Source organism: Megascapheus bottae, chromosome 35, assembly GCF_031878675.1.
Source record: "Megascapheus bottae isolate mThoBot1 chromosome 35, mThoBot2.hap1, whole genome shotgun sequence".
In the NCBI taxonomy this organism is placed as follows: Eukaryota; Metazoa; Chordata; class Mammalia; order Rodentia; family Geomyidae; genus Megascapheus; species Megascapheus bottae.
In genome coordinates, this window is record NC_143543.1 from 1432949 (window position 1) to 1457445 (window position 24497).

Genomic DNA, 24497 nt, shown 5'->3' on the forward strand with positions numbered 1-24497 from the left:
TTATCCTCTGCTTGCCTTCCAGAGAACTTTCTAGAAATGTTAAAGAAAAAGAGAGAGAGAGAGAGAGAGAGAGAGAGAGAGAGAGGAGAGAGAGAGAGAGAGAGATGAGAGAGACATAAGACTCAGGCCTATTCTTTTGTCTGATGGGAAGAGGGGAAAGAAAAAAGTAAATTATTTTCTAAGTAATAAAAAAAAATATGGGGAAAATTGTCATTTGTAAATAAAGCCTGAAGTTTGAAAAAGGACTGCTTTGTTGAAGTGGAGTTGTTTGTGAGATGAGAGACTCCTGATGAATAGAAATGGAATAGTTAAAAAATGGGGGAAGGAATGTTCTTGGTATCCCCCCACACGAGGAGTGGGATTTAGAGGGCAAGGATCCATCAATGTGGTTTGCACATTGGCTGAAGGCTGGCATAAGAGTGGCAAAAGCCACCCATTCCTGCTTGGAGAATACCGAAGTGCCCTTGTCTGTTACTGCATGCCCATTTCAAAGAAATTTGCTGGGCAAAATTCAAATGTAAGAAGGGAAATACCACTAGCCACTGGGCAGAAGCCATTTGCAAATTCAATTTTCCTAGCGCCTTCCTTCCACTGGAGAGGAAACACGTTCATTGTAGGCCCTGGGTCCGTGTGGTAGCGCTGAGTCTTCTAGAAATTATCCAAGATCTTAGTGGAAATTCAATTGTGAATGAATGAAAGCACGGAGTTCGGCGGCTCATGACAATTCCCAGAACTTTAAATGGAGGCTTGGATAAAGACGTGTGTGTGTGTGTGTGTGTGTGTGTGTGTGTCACAGACTGAACCATCACCTGAGCGCAGAGACACACAATCTCCTCTCTGTGACTCAGTGTTCTATTTCCTAGTACACTGCATTGAGTTCAATAACAATTACTTTTACAGAAGGGTATTGTTGCCTTGCCAGGTGCCAGTAGCTCCCGCCTGTCATCCTGGCTCCTCAGGAGGCTGAGATCTGGGATCACAGGTTCAAATCCAACCTGGGCAGGAAAGTCCAGGAGACTCTGATCTCCAGTGAAACCACCAGAAAACCAGACGTGGAGCTGTGGCTCAAGGGGTAGAGCAACAGCCTGGAGGGAAAGCAGCTCAGGGACAGCGCCCAGGCCCTGAGTTCAAGACCCAGGACTGGGAAAGAAGAAAGGGAGGGCGGGAGGGAGGGAAACAGGCTATTACAGAACTGTCCACAGGTAGCAAAAAGAACTGGCTCCTGACCTGCGTTTAAGACTAAAACAGAATCCACATTTCCTATGTAAAGGCAGCTCTCTTGTGCGTAATACTGGATTTGTTTTTAAACGACGGAAGGCTGCTTAGGCTGCAGGGGTTAAGAGGGACATGGCCTGGGGCCAGCCCGGCTCCAGCTGGCTCCTGGCTATGTCAAAGAACAAGTTGGTTTAGTTAGGGTGACTTTAATCTCAGCAGAATGGAATTACGCTCTAGGGTAGAACATGGGGTGCTAAGAATCCTGGTCTGTTAGAAAAAGCACTAAAACAAAGAAAGATTAGAGCCTGGAGTGTGGCCTAGTGGTAGAGTGCTCGCCTAGCATGCACGAAGACCCGGGTTCGATTCTCGGTAACACATACATAGAAAAAGCCAGAAGTGGAGCCGTGGCTCAAGTGGTAGAGCTCTAGACTTGAGAAAAAACCCAAGGACAGTGCTCAGGCTCTGAGTTCAAGAAGCCCCAGGACTGGCCAAAAATAAATAACAAAACTCCAACATATCTCTATCTTACCCAGGAAGGAGGTTTCAGTGGATCGACTTTTTTTCCCCCATGATTTAAAGAATACTTGATTAATTTCGGTAATCAAATCCACATAGATAAGACCTTACATATTTAATACATTGTGTTTACCTGGGTACAAATGAAAAAAAATAAGTTATACGTTTCTAAACCAATACGGTTATTAATTTCTGTACAATGCCAACTCAACACGGTAAACTGGGATACTTTCTCCAAAGTTGACAGCACAGCTAAAGTTTCCAACATTCAAATGATAAATATATATACACATATATATACACATATAAATATATATAAACATATATATTTATAGTTATATAAATCAATAATAGCAGTATGTTATGCAGCAACAGCTTTTCCAGGTTCTGCAGTCATCTGAACAAAATTAGACATCCAACACACTCCATTAATAAAAAGACAAAGACAAAAAAACCCAAAACCCCAGAAAAATGCCAAGTTCTGTTACTGTTGTGGTACCTGGCCCCGTTTTTTAAATTAGCTTCTCAATCATCATCTGAAAGAAAACATTCTTGGGAAACATCATTAAAAACAGCTCTGATAAAGCAGACACTACTACGTATGATAAAGCAGGTGCAAGGTATTTCATATTCACAGAGGGTTGATGCCGTACTGTTCTACGTCTATACAGTTAAAAAGGCATTATTGAGACTTGATTCTTTTTTTCCAGCAGAAGGCCTAACAGTTGGTAATTCTTTTTTTGGTTAGTCCTGGGTCTTGAACTCAGGGCCTGGGCGCTGTCCCTGAGCTTCTTTCCCTCCAGGCTGGTGCTCTACCCCTTGAACCACAGCTCCATGTCTGTTTTCTGGTGGTTCACTGGAGATCAGAGTTTCATGGCCTTTCCTGCCAGGGCTGGCTTTGAACCTGCGATCCTCAGATCTAGCCTCTGGTACTCAACTACATGTATCCTCTCTATCAATCAATCTAGCTAGCTAGCTAGCCATCTGGTTTCTTTTCCAGTCCTGGTCTTGAGCTCAGGGCCTGAGCACTGTCCTTGAGAGCTCTTGCTCTACTACTTGAGCCACAGCACCACTTCCAGATTCTTCTATGCATGGGGTACCGAGGAATCGAACCCGGGTCTTTGTGCATGCTAGGCCAGCACTCTACCACTAGGCCAAACTCCCAGCCCTTATCTATCTGTTTCTAAGATCAAACATTTTTTCCTCATAAAGGAAAAATGTTGAGACTCAGGAAATGAAATGACGAGCAAGGATCCCAGCCACTGAGGAATGGGGGTGTCCTTGAATTATTCTGGGGGTACCTTCACTTCACTGGTACAAATCAAATGCAGACTAATATTGCTCTAAACCCACCGTCTGCACACACACACACACACACACACACACACACACACACACACACACACTCTCTTAACAAAAGACCGTCTTAGGATTTCGCAGTGTTCAGGCATTCTCTTTCTTTGGGAGTAAGTTGAATACACAACTGGATGCCCCAAACAATTCCAATGCTTAGGTGTTTCTTTTATTTTTTCATTTTTAAGACTCTGAAATTGTGGACCTGAAGGATGGAATCTGATCTGGGCGTGGAGGGGGGGGCAGGGAGGAAAGAATTCCTTCTAGAAGGATTGAAACTATCCATTCTGGAGACCTACTGAAAATGGAAACCAAAGAGAGAGCCATGAGGCTTATTATTTTTTTTTGAATAAAGAAAACAAAGCAAACAGACAAACAGAAACATAAAGATCCTTTCGTCATCTCCCCCCACCCCAGGAATGGCTAACTTCACACACCAACAATAAACAAACAACAACAAAAGTGCTTTGAAAGAAGAGAACCTTGTTAGGAAAACTTCATCTCTTTGGTTCCCAGCCTCTGATCTCCTGTTCTGTAAATAAATAAATAATAAACAACGAAATCAGCAGCAAGTGAGATCACAAATGATCTTTTCTTTTCTTTTGTCTTGTTCCCCCCCACCCACCCCTTCTACTCGCAGCAAATGGCAAAGAAATGGCTCAAAAGCTTTAGCTTGTTCTGTGCCCAGGAAACGAAGAAACCAACAGCCAGGGTAGGAGAGTCATTCTTTCTGCACACTGCCAGAGAGAAAAGAGGCCAGTTGGTGAGAGAGAGAGAGAGAGAGAGAGAGATGAGAGAGAGAGAGAGAAGAGAGAGAGAGAGAGAGAGAGAACCAGAAGGGGACGCCACCACCTTTTATTTTATCTTTTTTTTTATTTTTCCTTCTTAATTCTCTTCTCCCTGGATTTTCCTGGCCTGGCAGAGCTGCTCATGTGCCTGCCTCAGTTTCCTCTTTCAGTCTGATACCCCTGGGCTCCAGCCTCTGGTAATATCCAGTAAGAACAACCTGCCTTTGAGCTCCACTCCAGGTAAAATTTTATTTTATTTTTCCTTTTTGGCATTGTGTGTGTGTGTGTGTGTGTGTGTGTGTGTGTGTGTGTGTGTGTGATAACAGATTCTCCCTGGAATTGAAGGAAGCAAACTTGGGGTATTTCTCCATTAAAAGGAAGAGGAGACCTTTTGTATGTTGGATCCCTAAAAAAGAAATGAATCAGGGAATGGATAAAAGGGACAGAAACAAAAAGGGGGGAGGGTTTCCAATTTAATTTTGCACTCAGGTAATTGAAAAAGTTGGATGGCTTTGGGCCAAGTCACTCCATAACGGTTCTAAGTTGATAAGCCAGGTCATCCTAGGAACGTGGGGAGACGATTACATTTGTTGAGTTGATTTCGGGATTATAAAAAGTACATCCATCACCCAGCCCTTCTCCTCCCTGCCCCCAAAATGATCACTGATGAAATCTGCCTCTGACACTAATAAATGATTTGTCCTGGGGACAAACACACAATTCCAGCCCCTAAATCCAACCTCTGTGTTTCTATGATCCCAGCCACCTGGGCTCTGAACGTGAAAATAGGAGATTCACAGTTCAGACCCAGGATGGCTGGATAATTCCATGGTTTTGTTTGTGTGTTTTTTTCCCCCACATAAAAAGCGGATCTGTGTTTCCTCCTGGACTCTGGTTTCTAGAATGAGATAGAATCCCCACTCCTCTCCTCACTCCAACCCAGAATACTGCAGTCAATATTTTGCCTTCATGTCTTTTTTTTTTCTGGAAGCATTGACTCAAATAGCCCAAGATCACTTGGGCCAAATGTAATTTTTTTTTTTTACTGCTCTTGCTCTATTCGTTCCTGTTCTAGAGCTGATCTCTGTCCAGCAGCCATGAACTCCTCGGAGATATCAGGACAAATTATGCTCTTGGCATAATGGTTCGGTGCCAGCATTTTCAATCCTGGTATTATTCATTTCACAGTAGCTGAGATGAACGGAATTCTCATTGGTTATTTCTTTCTGGATTCCGTAGAGAATGACTGTTTCCTTGTGAGTCCAGTATCAGCAAATATATGAAGAGAATGTGCTTTAGTGTTCCGGATTCTCAAATATGAACTCCAATATTTCTTCTCTTCCACACTAGCATTTTAGATTTCAAATATCAGTGTCAATATTTCTGCCCCCATCTCTTTAACAGGAGGATTCTGGAGTTAACCCTTTGGGTCCTATCTATCTATCTATCCATCTATCTATCTATCTACCTATCATCTATCTATCTATCTATCTATCTATCTATCCATCTATCTACCTATCTACCTATCATCTATCTACCTATCCATCTGTCTATCATCTGTCTACCTATCTACCTATCATCTATCTATCTACCTATCCATCTATCTACCTATCTACCTATCATCTATCTATCTATCTATCTATCTATCTATCTACCTATCTACCTATCATCTATCTATCTATCTATCTACCTATCATCTATCTATCTATCTATCTATCTATCTATCTATCTATCTATGTATCTATCTACCTGTCTACCTATCTACCCATCTATCTATCTGTCTGTCTGTCTGTCTGTCTGTCTATCTGTCTCTCTATCTGTCTCTCTATCTTTTTTGTGTGTGTGTGCCAGTCCTAGGCTTAAGCTCAGGGCCTGAGCACTGTCCTTGGGTTTTCTCAAGGCTGGAGCTCTACCACTTGAGCCACAGCACCACTTCTGGCTTTTTTCTATGTATGTGGTACCAAGGAATCGAACCCAGTCTTCGTGCATGCTAGGCAAGCACTCTACCACCAGACTAAACTCCGGGCTCTGTCTGTCTATCTAGCTATCTACCTATCCACCTACCTATCCATCTATCTACCTATCATCTATCTATCTGTCTGTCTGTCTGTCTATCTACCTATCCATCTACCTACCTATCATCTATCTATCTGTCTATCTACCTATCCATCTACCTACCTATCATCTATCTATCTGTCTATCTACCTACCCATATATCTATTTGTCTGTCTATCTATCTATCTATCTATCTATCTATCTATCTATCTATCATCAATCTTTTTGTCTTTCTGTTTATTTTGGGGGGGGAGAAAGTTTGAACTCAGAGCCTTGAGTGGCACTAAGCCACCCCCCCCAATCTTTCAAAGATAGATTTAGCTCCAATGATACCCCAGATTATTATTATTAATAATAATAATTTGTTTTATCTAGAGGCAGTAAGTTAAGTCAGATTGAGTAAAGAAATCAAGTTTTGTGTCAGGAAAAAAATAATAAGCAACCGTATTCGTCTCTGGAAGTTTCAGAGCAAAGAACTTCACTTGGCGAGGTATTTCTCTAACACCTCCACGAAGCTGGTAAACTCGGTTCTCGAAGTCTTCTTCGTGATTTAGCAAACTTAGGAAGCTGGCATCATATATGGTGGAGATAGTTTTCCTTTCTTTGATTTACTGGGTTGTTTCCCCACACACACTTTAGAATGCGTAATGAGTCTTTGCAGCTAGTCATTTGGCAATGTGCATCTGCTCAAAAAAAAAGGTGAATTTTTTTATGTGGTCCTCGAGGTAAATAAAATTCATCATATTAGTCAGGTACAAAGTGTGAAGAAATGACCTCAATTAGGAACTCTTACTGACTGAGTTTGGGTTGGTTCCTATTTTTATTTAGGAATGTAAAACCCACAGGCTTATTCTGAATTTTTTTCTCCTTTAATCATGAAGAGATTTCATTACTTCAGCAAGTCACTTAAGAGTCAGAATCTATTTTCTTTCCTCAAAGGAGACCCCCCAACCCTTGATAAAGCAATCTTGTTAGTTCCTCATTTTTACTATCTTTGTTTAGGATGTAGTTTTAGGGTATTAAAAAAAAATCTTCCTTTGGCTATTTTTCTCTTCTAGTTTGTGTCAACACAAATAATTGGTATTTATTGGAAGAAAGTTGTGCATTTTGTTATGATTTTAGTTATGTCTATTTATACCTGCGTATTATTTGTTTTATAACCCTCAATACTGCTTTGATCTCATTCATATGTACCCTTGTGTCTTTTATCTTCAGAGTTTGTTTATTAGAATCAACTTCTGGCTTTGTTTTAGTTTGTTGGCTTTGAACAAAGGGGTTCAAAGGGGTTACTTTTTCTATTTTTCCTTTAAAAAAATAATAGGAGGTAGGCACATTTATGAGGTCGCCTAGTCCATGTCTAATCGTAATACTTGTGTGTGTGCTGGTACTGCAAAACTCAGGGCTTGGGTATGGCTCTTTAGGCCTTTTGCTGAAGGCTGGTGTTCTACCACTTGAACCATGTCTTCACCTGTGGCTTTTTGTTGGTTCATTGGAGAGTCTCACACATTTTCTCTCATCTGGGCCAGCTTCTAAGACAGATCCTCTTATCTCAGCCTCCCAATTTTACCCGGGATTACAGGCGTGAGCCACCACTGTCTGGCTTAATCCTAACAATAACCACCAAGTAAAAGCCCCCCATCCATCTTTTCTCCATCCATGTCCCATTCAGAGTGGAAAGAGTCCACTCCTGACCTGGCCAGGACTTCTGACGTTCCTTTCATAGTGGACAATTCAATTCTATACTATTGTGACTTGATTCTGTTCAGGGTGGGATGCAGGAGAAGCACTGCAGAACAATCTATTTCTAGATTCCTCCATTCTCAATGTCTACCCCAGCTCGTGACCTTTCAAAGTCCAACATCCTTACCTGAAGAACTTCACGTTGTGAGGACCAGAAGAAATGTCTATTTGTGTACAGGATAAAAGAGTCTGCAGGGAGCAGATGGGAGATTGCACATGGGAAGGGCAGGCGGCCATCTTTCTTTAGGGCAGGCGGCCATCTTTCTTTGGGGCAGACTCTTCTGAATTAAAGCTAATCCTGAGACATAACTGAGTCTCTTTTCTTACATAGCAAGCCAAAAGGCTGCCCAAATTGGGCCCTTTCATTTTATGCCACAATTTGAGCCTAGTGGGTGTCACTAAATTAAAAAAATAATAAATAAAATAAATAAAAATGGTCAGCTGCTTTAGGAAATCTGTATAGCAACTTCATTCTCATGAGCCAGTCCACATGCAAATGGCTGGATTGCTCTTCTTTCATTCCAGCTTGCTCCCGGTAGAATCTGGCAACACCACAAAGATAGGACACTTTGGCCTGCTTGTTTATTGGAAAGGCATTTATTTCAATGATTCTTGGCTATCGTGAAATTTATTTGTTGATCCTTTTATTTATGTACTAAGAACATCTTTTCTCATCAACTTTGACAGCTCACAACCAAGTCTCCTTTCAACATGGATGGTCCAGCCAAAGAAAATATCCAATTGTTCAGTAAAAGTTCCCTGCAGCCCAGCGGAAGGGCTGCTTTGGAGACAGAATATTCCTCTTCAAAGGACGAACAGTCACGCCGCAGGGAGTTAAAGGTAGAATCCTCAAGAATTCGGTGGAACCGTGGACAATTGCTTGCTTTTGTTTCTTTGCTGGTCCTGGGGTTTGAACTCGGGGCCTGGGCACTGTCCTTGAGCCTCTCTCTGTGCTCAAGGCTGGCGCTCTACTACTTGAACCACAGCTCCACTTCTGGCTTTTTTTTTCTAAGTGATTTATTGGAAGATCAGAGTCTCCAGGACTTTTCTGCCTGGGCTGGGCTGGCTTTGAACTGCGATCCTCAGATCTCAGCCTCCTGAGTAGATGGGATAACAATTGTTTTGATTATGGCTTCATTTATTTCCTTGGCCCCCCCCCACCCTGCCCTTTTCAAAGTTAAGATTCTTTTTCAGGTCTTTGGAGATGTAATAAAATGAGGAAGAAATGAAATACCATGTACATTAGGAAGGGAAATCAGTTGTACACGGCCAATTCTCACCCCACTGATATTTGGAGAACATGACCTTGAACTTGACCTTAGCAGATCACAGCTCTGGAAGTTCAACCACCACTGGCTCATCCATCCACTGCTTAGCCTGTCCTTCCTGGGTGTGTGTCATGGAGTTTCCTGCGCCCGGGCCAGGCTGCAGGCTGAGTGAACGTGCTCTGTCCATGTTTTCCAGATGTTTCTGGCTGCCTTGTCTTTCGTCTACTTTGCCAAAGCATTGGGAGAGGGTTATCTCAAAGGTACCATCACCCAGATTGAGAAGAGATTTGACATTTCCTCCTCGCTGGTGGGCCTCATCGATGGCAGTTTTGAGATTGGTAAGTAGGAGAGAATCTTGACTTTTAATGTTGGAGTCCTGGGTGGCCTGTGACATGGCGAAGCCACAGCGTCTCGTGCCAAGTTAAAGTTTGTTGATAGGTGGATAGATAGATAGATAGATAGATAGATAGATTATAGGGTTCAAGACCCAAGATAAACATTAGATAGATAGATAGATAGATAGATAGATAGATAGATAGATAGATAGATAGATAGATTGATTGATTATAGGGTTCAAGACCCAAGATCAACATTAGATAGATAGATAGATAGGTAGATAGATAGATAGATAGATAGATAGATAGATAGATAGATAGATTGATTGATTATAGGGTTCAAGACCCAAGATCAACATTAGATAGATAGATAGATAGATAGATAGATAGATAGATAGATAGATAGATAGATTATAGGGTTCAAGACCCCAGATCAATACTAGATAGATAGATAGATAGATAGATAGATAGATAGATAGATAGATAGATTGATTATAGGGTTCAAGACCCAAGATCAACATTAGATAGATAGATAGATAGATAGATAGATAGATAGATAGATAGATAGATAGATAGATTATAGGGTTCAAGACCCCAGATCAATACTAGATAGATAGATAGATAGATAGATAGATAGATAGATAGATAGATAGATTGATTGATTATAGGGTTCAAGACCCAAGATCAACATTAGATAGATAGATAGATAGATAGATAGATAGATAGATAGATAGATAGACAGACAGACAGACAGACAGACAGACAGACAGACAGATAGATAGATAGATAGATAGATAGATTATAGGGTTCAGGACCACAGATCAATACTAGATAGATAGATAGATTGATTGATTGATTATAGGGTTCAAGACCCAAGATCAACATTAGATAGATAGATAGATAGATAGATAGATAGATAGATAGATAGATAGATAGATTGATTGATTATAGGGTTCAAGACCCCAGATCAACACTAGATAGATAGACAGACAGACAGACAGATGAGAGATAGATGATGGATAGATAGATAGATAGGAATGAATCCTACGATCTAGATTTTGGAAATTAGCCAGTGCCAGGGACTCAGGCCTGTTATCCCAGCTCCTCAGGAGGCCAAGATCTGAGGCTCAGGGTTCAAAGCCAGCCCAGAGCAGGAAAGTCCAGGAGACTCTCATCTCCAATGAGCCAGCAAAAAAGCTGAAAGTGGAGCTGTGGCTCAAGTGGTGGGCCCTGAGTTCAAGCCCAAGACCAGTGCACACACACATACACACACACACACACACACACACACACACACACACACGAATTCTGGAAGAACACAGAGTCAGATCCACGCTTATTGCAAGGGATTCATGAACCCTCCAATGAATGCGACTGTTCACCAGCCTAGAAATAAGAGACTAAAAGGGACGCTGTGTTTCTCTGCCACCCCCCTCACCCCACCCCAAAAGGCAACCTGCTGGTCATCACGCTGGTGAGCTACTTTGGAGGCAAACTCCACCGACCCAAGGTCATTGGCGCGGGGTGTGTGATCATGGCCGCAGGGACGCTGCTCATAGCCCTGCCGCACTTCCTCATGGAGCCGTGAGTTCTAGACCCCACCCATGCTTCCCAGGAGCCTTGGCGTGGGAGGAGGGCACTGCATGCTTTTAAGTCCATGGGCACCAATAATCCAGCCTGTAAAAGAAAAAGCAAAGCACTGACTGAAACGACTCACCCATATATAATATATAATATATAATACATATTATCTGCATTCTAATAAATGCAGGTTAATATGCTATCATGAAAAGCGTATGAATGGTAATATGATTATAATATACCATCATAGAACTAGTACAGTAATTATAATATCGGTGGGAGAACATAATTATTACATTTACTAATATATAAGTGGTATATATGTAGAGATATCCTATATTCCTAGTATTAATTAATTTTATTTAATGTTATTCTAATATTAATATCGAGTGTTAATCAGATGTTATTAATTTATAGAATTGTATTATACCGCTTTATTATTGTAATAAAGGAAATGTGTTAGTATGCTTTGTTAGTATGTCAATTATAGCAGGATTTGAAATTAGATTAATATAATTTTATCCATACATTAACACTTTATTAATATATTATCAATCGAATATATGAAATAAAGTCAATGAAAGTATTGGTGAAACCTATTTTATTGAAATATCAATGTATTATGTTAAATTTGAATTACTATCTTAGCGGGTTATGTTTGTGTTGATAGTATATTAATACTGGAGATATTTTATTAATGCATTTTGGATAAAAGGTTCTCACTCCACTTTCACGTCATGAAAATCTACAGTTTACACTCAACGATGGCGGGACAGGTCTCGAACGGGTCACAGATGGTTAGAAATCCTCAGTGGTGGCTGTGTTGAGTAACAGCTCTAGGCCACTGTTTCTGTGTCTTCAAACAGGTATGAAAAATACTAACTCAGCCGGGCGCGATGTCTCCCGCCTGTGGTCCCAGCATCTCAGGAGGCTGAGATCTGAGGATGGCGGTTCAAAGCCAGCCCAGGCAGACAAATTTAAGGCACTGTTCATCCCAAAGAACCAGCCAGAAAAGCATGAGAGGAAGCTATGGCTGCAGTGAGGGAGAAAAAAAGCAGACAGCTTCCAGGCCCTGGGTTCAAGCACACACACACACACACACACACACACACACACACACACACACCACTGCCACAGCCAGCGGGGAATGCAAAGAATTGAAAGCATGCAAACTGAACCTTTTCCAGGTATAACTATGGGAAGTTTGCCTCTTCCTACAACTCGAGTCTCAGCATCTCCACCTGTGTCCTGGACTCTGCGGGGCCGGCGCCTGTCTCCACCCCGGAAAAACCAGAAACCAACCCACGCCACGGTAAGATGATTTTGATCAAAACTGTCTTGATAGAGCCAACCAGGTGGGCGGCCAGTACAGATGAGACCAACAAAAGCACGCATTATTTCAACCTCCCACCTGCCATCCCAGCAACCCAGGAGGCTGAGATCTGGGGGTCAGGGTTCACAGCCAGCCAAAAGCAAGGCTGGAGGCGTGGCTCAAGTGGTGAAGGCCCCACTGAGTAAATCGGCACAGCCAGTGTGAGTTCCTTACCCTGCTACTGGCAAAAGGGACAAAGTTATTTTAAGGATCCTTACTATGAAGAATGAACTCAAGTGTCTGTCCCATCTTCAGGGCTATGCCTGGCCCCTTTGGGCCATCTTTATTCTGTGGCACATGGCCCCAACATCGCCTGTGAAAGCATCTTAAAAATGTGGGCCTGTGAATCTGATTACATCGTGGTGCTGTTGTAATATTATACGGTCAATTATAATCGGAATTTCATAATATACAACATTAAAGATTATATGAAATGGTATATAGGATTAAATAGTAACATTATATAATATGAAGGATATAATCATGTATCTTTCATATAATTTTACTTGCATCTAATATTGCAATATATTATATATAATGATGAATAAAAAGTATTTTAAAATCACATACAATTATGCAATACTATATGCAATACTTTATATAATTATATAATTACATATATAATACTATAATAATATTATGTAGTATAGGATGTATATCATATATAATACAGTATGATTGTATTATATTATATAATGTAATAATAATATATAAACATTAGATAATATATAATAGACTTGTCATTTATATATTATATATTTATTATATGATATGTCATATATTATAATGTATTGCGTATTCTCTACATACTTGTTATATTATATATTGTATACTTGTTATATTATATAATATATAATATATTATATACACATTATATACTACATATATACTTGTTATATTATATATGATATTTATTGTATTATAATACATTATATACTCCATATATACTTGTCATATTATATATTACACTCATTACATAATATGTTATATATTACAATACCATAGATATTCCATATATTCTATATAAATATGTTTATATTATATTATCATTACATCACATATAATATATGTCATATATGACATATTGCATGTAATATATGATGTATATGTAGCTATATAATTATAGAATATACATAATTTAATTGTTTTTCTATTATCAGTTATTAAATATATTTTATTTTAAAGGCACTTTGTTGGAATCATGTTACTGAAGAGTTTAGTGTGTGCAGTGTGTGTGTGTGTGTGTGTGTGTGTGTGTGTGTGTGCCAGTCCTGGGTCTTGAACTCAGGGCCTGGACGCTGTCCCTGAGCTTCTTTCCCTCCAGGCTGGCGCTCTACCCCTTGAACCACAGCTCCACGTCTGGTTTTTCTGGTGGTTCATTGGAGATCAGAGTCTCCTGGACTTTCCTGCCCGGGCTGGCTTTGAACCTGTGACCCTCAGATCTCAGCCTCCTGAGCATCCCAGGTGACCTGGCTTTGATGCCTGGCTTGCTCTTCCTCTGGCCAGCGTGTGCAGGAGAGGGCAGCCCCTCGGCCTGGGCCTACGTCTTCGTGGGAAACCTCCTCCGGGGCCTGGGCGAGACCCCCATCCAGCCCCTGGGTATCGCCTACCTGGACGACTTCTCCAGCCAGGACCACGTGGCTTTCTACATCGGTAATGGTCACCACGTAGGTGCAGAACTCAGTCTAGAACATTCTCTCCCGTATTCAACCAGGCGTACAAAGTTGTGGTGGTGGTGTAGGGTGGGCTTGGAGGAGGGTGGAAGTCAGACCTGGGATTTGAACTCATGGCCTTGGCACTCTGCCTTGACTTTGTACTTCAAGGCTGGTGCTTCACCACGTGAACCACGCTTTCTGTTCTTTGGCTCAAGTGGCCCATCACCAGCCTGGAGGGAAAGCAGCTCAGGGACAGAGCCCGGGCCCTGAGTTCAAGTCCTACCACCGACAAAATAAAAATGGTTTGGGACTTGGCCCTAGTGATAAGGTGTCATCAGTGACGAGTTCAAGAAAGAGTTGGCCCAGGGAATCTCTCTGAGTAAACTGAAGTTGTGTTGTTGTTGTTCACGTGTCCAGACAGAATTTGTTACCTTCATGAGACATGTCGGAAAAACACGCCTGGTTTTCTGGTGATTTATTTGGAGATCAGAGTCTCCTGGATTTTCCTGCCCGGGCTGGCTTTGAACCTCCATCCTCAGATCTCAGCCTCCTGAGGAGCTGGGGTGACAGGGCCGGAGCCACCCGTGCCTGGCTTGTTCTGAAATTTTTATTAATTTATCCAAACCAAAATAATGGCAGCTGCTTTTGTTTTTCTATTCCCCCCTCCCCCTCCTTTCTTTCTTTCTTTCTTTCTTTCTTTCTTTCTTTCTTTATTTATTTTTTTCTCTCTCTTTCTTTCTTTGTATAGGATGTGTGCAGAGCGTTGCAATTATCGGACCAATTTTTGGATTCCTTCTCAGCTCACTGTGTGCCAGGCTGTATGTGGACGTAGGCTTTGTCAGCTTGGGTAAGAGGATGGGTTTCTTTCTAATTATTCCTTTCTTTTAATAACATTTAAAAAAAACAACGGGGATAGTGATTCTGTGGCAGATTGAAAAAATTACCTTTTTATAAAATAGCAGCAGCTGGGCTCACGCCTGACATCCCAGCTACTCAGGATGCTGAAATAGGAGGATCGCGGTTCAAAGCCAGAATAATCAGAATCACAATCACCTCCCGGGTTTTAGGGGTGGATACTGGAAGTCATTCTGGGGTTGAATGCATGCTGAGGTGACTCAGCTCAGCACCGAAGCTGGGTCTCGCTCTCTCTGCCTTTCAGAGCATCTCACCATCACTCCAAAGGACCCTCAGTGGGTGGGAGCTTGGTGGATTGGTTATCTCATCGCCGGAATCGTAAGTCTCCTCGCCGCTGTGCCTTTCTGGTGGTTACCCAAGAGTCTACCGAGACCCCCGGATTTGGAGCACGCCAGTCGCTCCCTGGAAAAATCCAAGTTCATCCTCGACGACCCCCTCAGATACCGGACACCGCACAGAGAAAAGGCAAAGATGCTGGAAATGGCAAAAGGTAAGTGGTTTGAGTCTGTAATTCAAGTTGTTCAGAACAAGAGATGGGGAGGAAGGAGAATCACTATTCAAGGCTAGGCCAGGCCCAACAAAATGCTAGATAAATGAAAAACCAAAGAGAAAAGGTCCAAAGACCTCATCTCAACCACCCAGGCTCAGCCAAACAGGGTAGCATATACCTATAGTCCCAGTTATGTGGGGAATACAATATCTGGGTACCCCGAGTTCAAGACCCAGGATACACACACGCGCGCGCACACACAAGTAGAGAAGTAAAGACCAAGTGGCCGCAAGACCACTGGAGATCCTTCCCTGTTGAAAACACTGGCTGAGGCCTGGAGTTTGGCCTAGTGGTCAAGTGCTGGCCTAGAATCCATGAAGACCCGGGTTCGAATCCTCGGTACCACATATACATAGAAAAATCCAGCAGTGGTGCTGTGGCTCAAGTGTTAGAGCTCTAGCCTTGAGAAAACCCAAGGACAGTGCTCAGGTCCTGAGTTCAAGACCCAGGACTGGTAAAAAAATAAATGGTTACTGGTGACTACAACTTTATCTTACAGACTTTCTTCCCTCACTGAAGAACCTTCTGGGAAACCGAGTCTTCATGCTCTTCCTGTGTGCCAGCACCGTGCAGTTCAACTCTCTGTTCGGCATGGTGACGTACAAACCCAAGTACATCGAGCAGCAGTACGGCCAGACCTCCTCCAGGGCCAACTTTGTCATCGGTGCGTGTGTGTCCCCTGTCCTCGAGAGCCTCGGCGCCCCCCAACAGCTGCCACTGCGCCAGCCAGGCCTACATGATTGGTCCAAGTGTCCTGTAGGTGTGCTGGATGAAGTTAAAAAATAAATAAAGAGGGCCAGGAGCATGGCCTAGTGGTAGAGTGCTCGCCTAGCATGCACAAAGCCCTGGGTTCGATTCCTCAGTATCACAGACACAGAAAAAGCCAGAAGTGGTGCTGTGGCTCAAGTGGTAGAGCTCTAATCTTGAGAAAACCCAAGGACAGTGCTCAGGCCCTGAGTTCAAGACCTAGGGTACACACTTTATTTTTTGTTGTCTGGTCCTTCTTTCCTTCAGGAGGAAGGGAGGGAGAGAGAGAAGGAGCTAAGGAGGGAGCAAGAAAAGAAAGGAGAGAGGGAGGGAGGGAGGGAAGGAAGGAAGGAAGGAAAGAAGGAAGGAAGGATGGACAGACCTGGCACCGGTGGCTCCCGTCTGTCACCCCAGCTCCTCAGGAGGCTGAGATTTAAGGATCCTGGTTCAAAGCCAGCCCGGGCAGGAAAGTCCAGGAGACTCTGATGTCCAGTGAACCACCAGAAAACCAGACGTGGAGCTGTGGTTCAAGGGGTAGAGCGCCAGCCTGGAGGGAAAGAAGCTCAGGGACAGCGCCCAGGCCCTGAGTTCAAGACCCAGGAATAGCAATAATAATAATTAAAAATTATAATTAAAATAATTAAAAATACTAATAGAGCAACAAGAGGCTCTGGGACAGGGCCCAGGCCCTGGGTTCAAGCCCTACCACTGTCCATAAAGAAATTGCATACATGCATAAAGGTCATGCATCTTGCTTTCCTTTCGACAGTCCTGGCAGTCCCCCCTCCCCCTCCCTCTCTCCTCAGGGGTCGTCAACATCCCTGCTGTGGCCCTGGGGATATTTTCCGGAGGAATTCTCATGAAGAAATTCCGAATCGGGATGTACGGAGCTGCCAAGCTCTCCCTGGCCTCGTCCGTGTTCGGATACCTCCTCTTCCTCTCCCTCTTCGCCCTGGGCTGTGAAACCTCGGCGGTGGCTGGACTCACTGTGTCCTACAGCGGGTGGGTTGTGTCCCCGGGGTCGTCTGAAGATACTGCAAATATGTTGATATTTTGAAAGCATCTTTGATTATGCAATCCCCACCAAGCAAGAATTCACCAATGGTGGAAGTGGAGTCAGATTCTGGGGGCTCAGGCCTGGCCTCTCAGCTTCTCAGGAGGCTGCGATCTGAGGATCCCAGGTTCAAAGCCACCGTGGGCAGGAAAGTCCTTGAGACTCTGATCTCCAGTGAACCACCAAAAAACCAGACGTGGAGCTGTGGTTCAAGGGGTAGAGCGCCAGCCTGGAGGGAAAGAAGCTCAGGGACAGCGCCCAGGCCCTGAGTTCAAGACCCACGACTGGCACACATACACACAAATTGCTTTGCCTGGTTGCTTAAAGATTCTCTTCAACAACGGGAAAGATGTGACCTTTGCCATTGGCTTTTCTTTTAGGCTTGGAGAGCAGTTTTTTGTGGTTTGTTTTTTGACTGGGGAAATCTCATTCTCACACTGACACACGTTGTGTGTGTGCCAGAACTGGTGGCTTCCCCTCCACTCAGGGCCTTGCACTCTCACTTCTCACCTTGGTTTTGCTCAAGGATAGCCTTCTCCCAATTGAGTCTCGGCTCCACTTCTGGTTTGATTGATTGGAGAGGAGAGTCTCATGGACTTTCCTGCACAGGCTGGCTTTGAACCACGATCCTCAGATCCCCAGCCTACTGAGAAGTTGGGGTGACAGGTGCGAGCCCGGGGTGCCATGTTAGCTCTTGGCATTTCTAATGCCCCGTAGGTTTACCACTAGGCCAGGTTTGAGGCCACTGTCGCTTGGGATGATGTGTTGAAAACGGTGAAGACCTTGCTTGCGAAGCTGTGGGTTCGAAACCGATGCTGTGACATTTCTCCACAGAACCGAGCCCGTGTCTCCTCACCAGGGCCGCCTCTTGGCAGACTGCAACTCGAGATGCCAGTGTCCTGAGACCAAGTGGGAACCCGTGTGTGGGGAGAATGGAATCACTTACGTGTCCGCCTGCCTCGCGGGCTGTCAGGCCTCGCACACGAGTGGAACAAACATCGTGAGGAATCTCCTGTCTTTTCTTGAAACACTGGCCTACAAACCATGTCCCCATCCTGACTCACAAAGCTCCTGATGCTGAAAACCAGGCCCCTGGCACCAGGACCTCTGCTTCTCGTTGTCTCCCTGGGCCTTTTGTGTGATTGTGTAGTTGTGTGCTTTGGTTGTGTCCTTTTGCTTCTAGGGAATGTTAGGCTGGAGCTGCAGGTTTCAGAAGATAGATAGATAGATAGATAGATAGATAGATAGATAGATAGATGATGGATGGATAGATAGATAGATACATCAATCGATCGATTTGCCACTCTCAGGCCTTGAACTCAGGGCCTGAGCACTGTACATGAGCTTCTTTTTGTTCAAGGCTGGCGCTCTACTACTTGAGCCATAGCACCATTTTTTGTTTTCTGGTGGTTTCACTGGAGATCAGAGTCTCCTGGACTTTCCTGCCCGGGCTGGCTTTGAACCTGGGATCCTCAGATCTCAGCCTCCTGAGTCGCTGTGAGCCACCAGCGATTTATCTCCACCTCTTCTTGGAATAATAAAATACCCTATCTTTGAATTCCACCATGATCTATGTAAGATAGTAAAAACAGTATCTTCTCCTTGATCACCTATTATGGTATAAAGTCACATTAAAAAAAATAAGTATGAGAAATGGATGCCAGAGACTCATACCTGTCATTCCAGCTACTCAGGAGGCTGAGATATAAGAATGGTGGTTCAAAACCAGCCCCAGCAGGGATATCAGTGAGACTCTGATCTCCAGCAAACCACCAGAAAACCAGACGTGGAGCTGTGGTTCAAGTGGTAGAGCGCCAGCCTGGAGGGAAAGCAGCTCAGGAACAGCGCCCAGGCTCTGAGTTCAAGACCCAGGGTGGACAAAAATAAATCAGTACTTCACTTTGCAATTGATTGAACTACCAACCTCAACCATTGGCCTTTTCTTGGTTGTGTTACAGCTCTTGTACAACTGCAGCTGTGTGCGAATGCCCCACTCTGAACCTGGGAACTCCTCGAGCAGGATGGGAAGCTGCCAGAGAGATAATGGCTGTTCCCAGATGTTTCTCTATTTCCTGGTGATTTCCGTCATCACTTCCTACACTTTGTCTCTGGGTGGAATTCCTGGGTATATCATTCTCCTGAGGTAAGAAGACGGGGGTGGGGGGGGTCCCCTGTTTCTTCCCATGCTGATTTTAATACAGGAAGCCATACTGATTTTTCGTATGAGGAAGCATTCCAATCTCTCAGCTTCTGCAAGAAAATTTTCCCCATACCCTGTCTCTTGGGATAGCTTTATATCTTGCTATGAAGGTACTGATTTGTTGGGGATGATCCAGTTTTCATATTCCATGCATATCCTATGACACCGAGGAAACTGAGGGGAGGGTTTGGGATGGGGAGAGATGAGGAGTTCAACAGATGGGAAGATACGTATCGAGATATCTCGGCCTCATAAACTAATTGTTCAGTGGTGATTTGCCTCTCCTTTTACATCTACCTACTATAATTTAAAGGAATGGACATATGCATGTGTGTATATACATCTATGTGTATTTTATGTATACACTCTTGTACATATATTGCACATGCATGTATACACATGCACTAAGATATATATATACAAACATATGTGTGTATATAAGCCAGATGTACACGTATACATAACATACAATGTGTTTATATGTGTATGTATACATACGTTTGTGTGTATTTTTTTTCCAATTGTGAATAGAGCTGGTAGGTAGCTCGGGGGGGTTACTTCATTTTCTAAAGCTGTTTTCACATAATTTTCAATGAGGTTATATAGATTCAATCCTGTTCTCTAAGTCTCGTGAATTACGGTTTAATGTGGTGCTTTTGTTGATTTTTTATAGAAGCATTAAGCCACAACTTAAATCTTTTGCCTTGGGTATCTACACTTTAGCCGTAAGAGTTCTTGGTGAGTGTAATTACAAAGACGTAAATCTCTCCCCTCTGTTTCTGGGGGATGGGGGTGACGGGTTGGCATGTGTGTGATTCTGTGTGGCTGAACATGTTAATTAGCATCAGACTCCCTGATGCCTCATTATGAACCATCCCAGCTTCAGTTGGGCACGTATGTCTCATGCCTGTTCTCCCAGCTACTCAGAGGGCTGAGATATAGAGGATGGTGGTTCAAAGCCAGCCTGGGCAGAAAGTCCCTGAGACTGTTATCTTCAGTGAACCACCACAAAGCTAGAAGTGGAGCTGTGGCTCAAGTGGTAGAGCACCAGCTTTGAGTACAAAAGCTAAAGGACAGACAGTGCTCAGGCCATGAGTTCAAGTTCCAATATTGAGACAGGGAGGCAGAGAGACAGAGACAGACAGGGTAGAGACACACATAGAGACAGAGAGGAGAGAGAGAGAGCACTCCAGACAGTCAGAAAAACAGTCAGAGAAAGAGAGCAAGGCAGAAAGAGACAGAGATAAAGAGAGACAGAGAAGGAAACCGACATGGAGAGATAGACAAAGGGAGACAGAGACACAGACAGAGACAGAGATAGGGAGAGAAAGATGGAGAGACAGAGAGACAGACAGAGCGAGGAGAAGAGGAGGCCCGAGACCCAGAGACCGACAGAAACTCAGCCAGATGGGGGGAGGGAGGGAGAGAAGAGGGGGGGAAACATCAGCAGATAATTGATGGTTTTCCATTTCCCAGATAGTAAGGATCAGACCACAAGTAAATGGTTCCAGATCATTCTTCCGAACAAAAACCCCGAACCTCTGCTCTACAACTAATGGTGTGTTTTGTTTCTCACAGCCGGAATCCCAGCCCCCATCTATTATGGAGTTTTGATCGACAGGGCGTGCCTGAAATGGGGATTTAGGAGCTGTGGGGACAGAGGATCCTGCAGGTTCTACGATTTGGGGCTCTTCAGGTACCATATCCAGCACCCCAAGACTTGCTATAGAACTGATCCTTTTTTTTTTTTCTTTTTGCCAATCCTGGGTCTTGAACTCGGGGCCTGGGCGCTGTCCCCTGAGCTTCTTTCCCTCCAGGCTGGCGCTCTACCACTTGAGCCACAGCTCCACGTCTGGTTTTCTGTGGTTCATTGGAGATCAGAGTCTCCTGGACTTTCCTGCCCAGGCTGGCTTTGAACCACGGTCCTCAGATCTCAGCCTCCTGAGTAGCTGGGAGGACAGGTGTAAGTGGCCAGCTCCCAGACAGTCCCTTTTATGGGGGAAAAAAAAGTGAATTGGAGCTGTCAGGAAGGCAGAATAATGACAGAATAAACCACAAGTCTAAATCTATCTATTCCACACAAATCAATGATCCCTCCACCTGCTAGAACACGCTAAGGGCCCGGTGAATATTCATGGTGGGGCATTTTGGAAACGCTTGGCATCTCAGATTTAATTATGCCACCCTCCCCCTAAACCCCACAGAATCTCAGTAATTGGGGGACCCAAATTATACTCACAGATGAGGGCCTGCGACCCAAATAGACTTCACATTTCCCATCAAAGGCTTTCCAATCACACCCGCCTGTCTCCCTCACATCCAACTTCCATGACCCAACACCCAAGTTTATTTCTATGACATAACCTTCCGCTTGTAAGACTTTGTGTTGTGTGTGTGTTTTTTTTTTAATTTCTTCCCCTTCTTTTCTTTCTTTAACCTTTCATGCTTTGAAGCCATGGAAGCGTTGCTTTAAGCAACAAGGGGCCTTAAATGTTTAATGAAGTGAATGCAGCGACCCCTAAGCTTTCATTCTCCTTTGCCCGCTCGCTCACACGAGAAGAAATGCTTTTTACTTTTATGCATTTCAAGTCCTGGAATAATTAAACAACAGTGGTTTCTTTTTTTTTTTGGCAATCAGAGCTGGATAGATTTCCAGCCAAATCCATCTCTTCCTGTCCAGAGGGAATTATGTCTGACGTCAATGGTACAGTTTAGCTCAATTTGAGAGAGAGAGAGAGAGAGAGAGAGAGAGAGAGAGAGAGAGAGAGAGAGAGAGAGAGAAGGAGAGAGAGAGAGAGAGAGAGAGAGAGAGAGAGAGAGAGAGAGAGAGAGAGGAAGGGAGAAACAAAAAAGAATAGAATTAAGTCCCAAAATGTGACCTAATTTTAAATGTTTCTGAGTTTCAGAGAATTACTAACTCGCTTGCATGTAACCACTTTTGGTGTGCTACTTTCTAGAATATTTTGACATATATATATATATATATATTATTTTTTTTGGCCAGTCCTGGGCTTCAGCTCAGGGCCTGAGCACTGTCCTTGGGTTTTCTCAAGGCTAGAGCTCTACCACTTGAGCCACAGCACCACTTCTGGCTTTTTCTGTGTATGTGGGACTGAGGAATTGAACCTGGATCTTCGTGCATGCTAGGCAAGCACTCTACCACTAGGCCAAACTCCTGGTCCCAACATACATATATATATATATATATATATATATATATATATATATATATATATATATATTTTTTTTTTTTTTTAAGTTTACTCAAAATGGTAATCCAGGTTTCAAAATGGAGATGAGGATTAAAAATCAAAGATTAGCTACCTAACAGAGTAATAGAATCATTGTATGTTTTTGTGGCTTATCAGCAGAGAAGGCACGCAGGGAATTGGTTATATAAAAATAGGACCGGTAGGCCAATACCTTTATGCTATGCCTGCCATTCCAGCTCCTCAGGAGGCTAAGATCTGAGGATGGAGGTTCAAAGCCAGCCCGGGCAGGAAAGTCCCGGAGATTCTGATCTCCAATGAACCACCAGAAAACCAGACATGGAGCTGTGGTTCAAATGATAGAGCGCCAGCTTTGAGCTGAAGAGCTCAGGGACAGCGTCCAGGCCCTGAGTTCAAGTCCCAGGACTTTCACAGACACACACACACACACACACACACACACACACACACACACACACACACCTTAATAATAAACAAATAAATAAACAACAGCAGCATTTATCATCACTGCTCTAAGCCAACAAGAAATAGGTTCACCATGCATGTGGCTCTCATTTCCTGACAGGAAGAGCTGATTATGAAATTAGCTGTTATTAGAAATCATGGTCCTGTGAATTAGCAAACTTACCAGCGTTTTGTCCAAGGGCTAGGATGTAGCTCAGTGGCAAAGTGCTGGCCTAACAGGTACCACGCTACGAGTTCGATTCCCCCCCCCAAAAAAAACCCATCCCTCCCAAAAGGCTTTCATAGTTGCCACTGTCTTTACAGTCTTCAAGAAAACCATCAGAGTGGCATTGTAATCTGCTTTTGGCTTTTTGGGGGGGGGGCGGGGGGAAAAGGGGTTCCAGTCCTGGGACTTGAACTCAGGGCCTTGAGCGCTATTCCTTCAAGGCTGGCGTTCTACCACTTGAGCCACAGCTCCAGTTCTGGCAGTTTCGTGGTTCATTGGAGACTCGTGGACTTCCTTCCCTGGGGCTGGGCTTAGAATCACGATCCTCATATCTCAGTCTCGTGAGACGCTGGGAGGGCAGGCGTATGTTCCAGCATGGGGCTTCGGGTTACATTTGATGACAAAAGTTGACAGGTAACAAGAATAATGACTGCGAGTCCCTCTTCTCCCAGACACATCTATCTGGGCCTGACTCTGACTCTGGGTGTGACAGCTGTCTTGCTGAGCGGTTCCGTCCTGGTCATGTTAAAGAAGAATGATAGCTCAAAACCCAGAAACATCATGGCCAAGAAGGAAAAAGCCATGGCGTCAACCAGATTCAGGAAAGAAAGAAGCGCTCAGAACGACCACCAGTTACAGCCTAAGCCCTGGCCAGACAGAGAGACGCAACTCTAGACAGAGGATACCCAGCCTGCGAGGGTTTTTTTAATTTAATGTATTGACAGGATGCAAAGAAATAAAGTTGTCATCTAAGAGGCTTTGGCTGTGGAACGGTGCTCCTTTCAAACAATTTCTACTTTGGGTTGGACCCTTGATATCAGATTCTATTCACTCTATGAATTGCCAGGGCCTGGTGGCTCCCGCCTGTCCTCCCAGCTCCTCGGGAGGCTGAGATCTGAGGATCACAGGTTCAAAGCCAGCCTGGGCAGGAAAGTCCTTGAGTCTCTGATCTCCAGGGAACCACCAGAAAACCAGACGTGGAGCTGTGGTTCAAGGGGTAGAGCGCCAGCCTGGAGGGAAAGAAGCTCAGGGACAGCGTCCAGGCCCTGAGTTCAAGACCCGGGACTGACAAAAAATAACTAAATCAATCAAGACTCATTAATCATACCACTGAAGCTGCCACGATGACATTAAGGCTTGTTCTGTTTGTTTTATCTAGTTTCCAAGTGATTTACTCCTAGGAAAACAGTGGGTCTTCTAATCTCACATGTAATTTCTAAAGTGAATCTCTTCGGGAGAATAAGAAACTGTGG

General features: G+C 43.7%; 1 protein-coding gene across 1 annotated transcript; it reads left to right on the forward strand.

Annotated features, from left to right (window-relative positions):
- Nucleotides 1–3935: 3935 nt before the first annotated feature.
- Nucleotides 3936–24002, forward strand: Slco1c1 (solute carrier organic anion transporter family member 1C1). The gene is made up of 15 exons (XM_090324544.1): nucleotides 3936–4112; nucleotides 8355–8507; nucleotides 9132–9273; nucleotides 10722–10854; nucleotides 12039–12163; nucleotides 13730–13876; nucleotides 14627–14725; nucleotides 15038–15283; nucleotides 15843–16007; nucleotides 16897–17092; nucleotides 17979–18144; nucleotides 19103–19287; nucleotides 20018–20082; nucleotides 20923–21040; nucleotides 23697–24002. The coding sequence occupies exons 2-15, from the start codon at nucleotides 8379–8381 to the stop codon at nucleotides 23917–23919; spliced, it is 2139 nt and encodes a 712-aa protein (XP_090180670.1). The 5' UTR covers nucleotides 3936–4112; nucleotides 8355–8378; the 3' UTR covers nucleotides 23920–24002.
- Nucleotides 24003–24497: the final 495 nt, after the last annotated feature.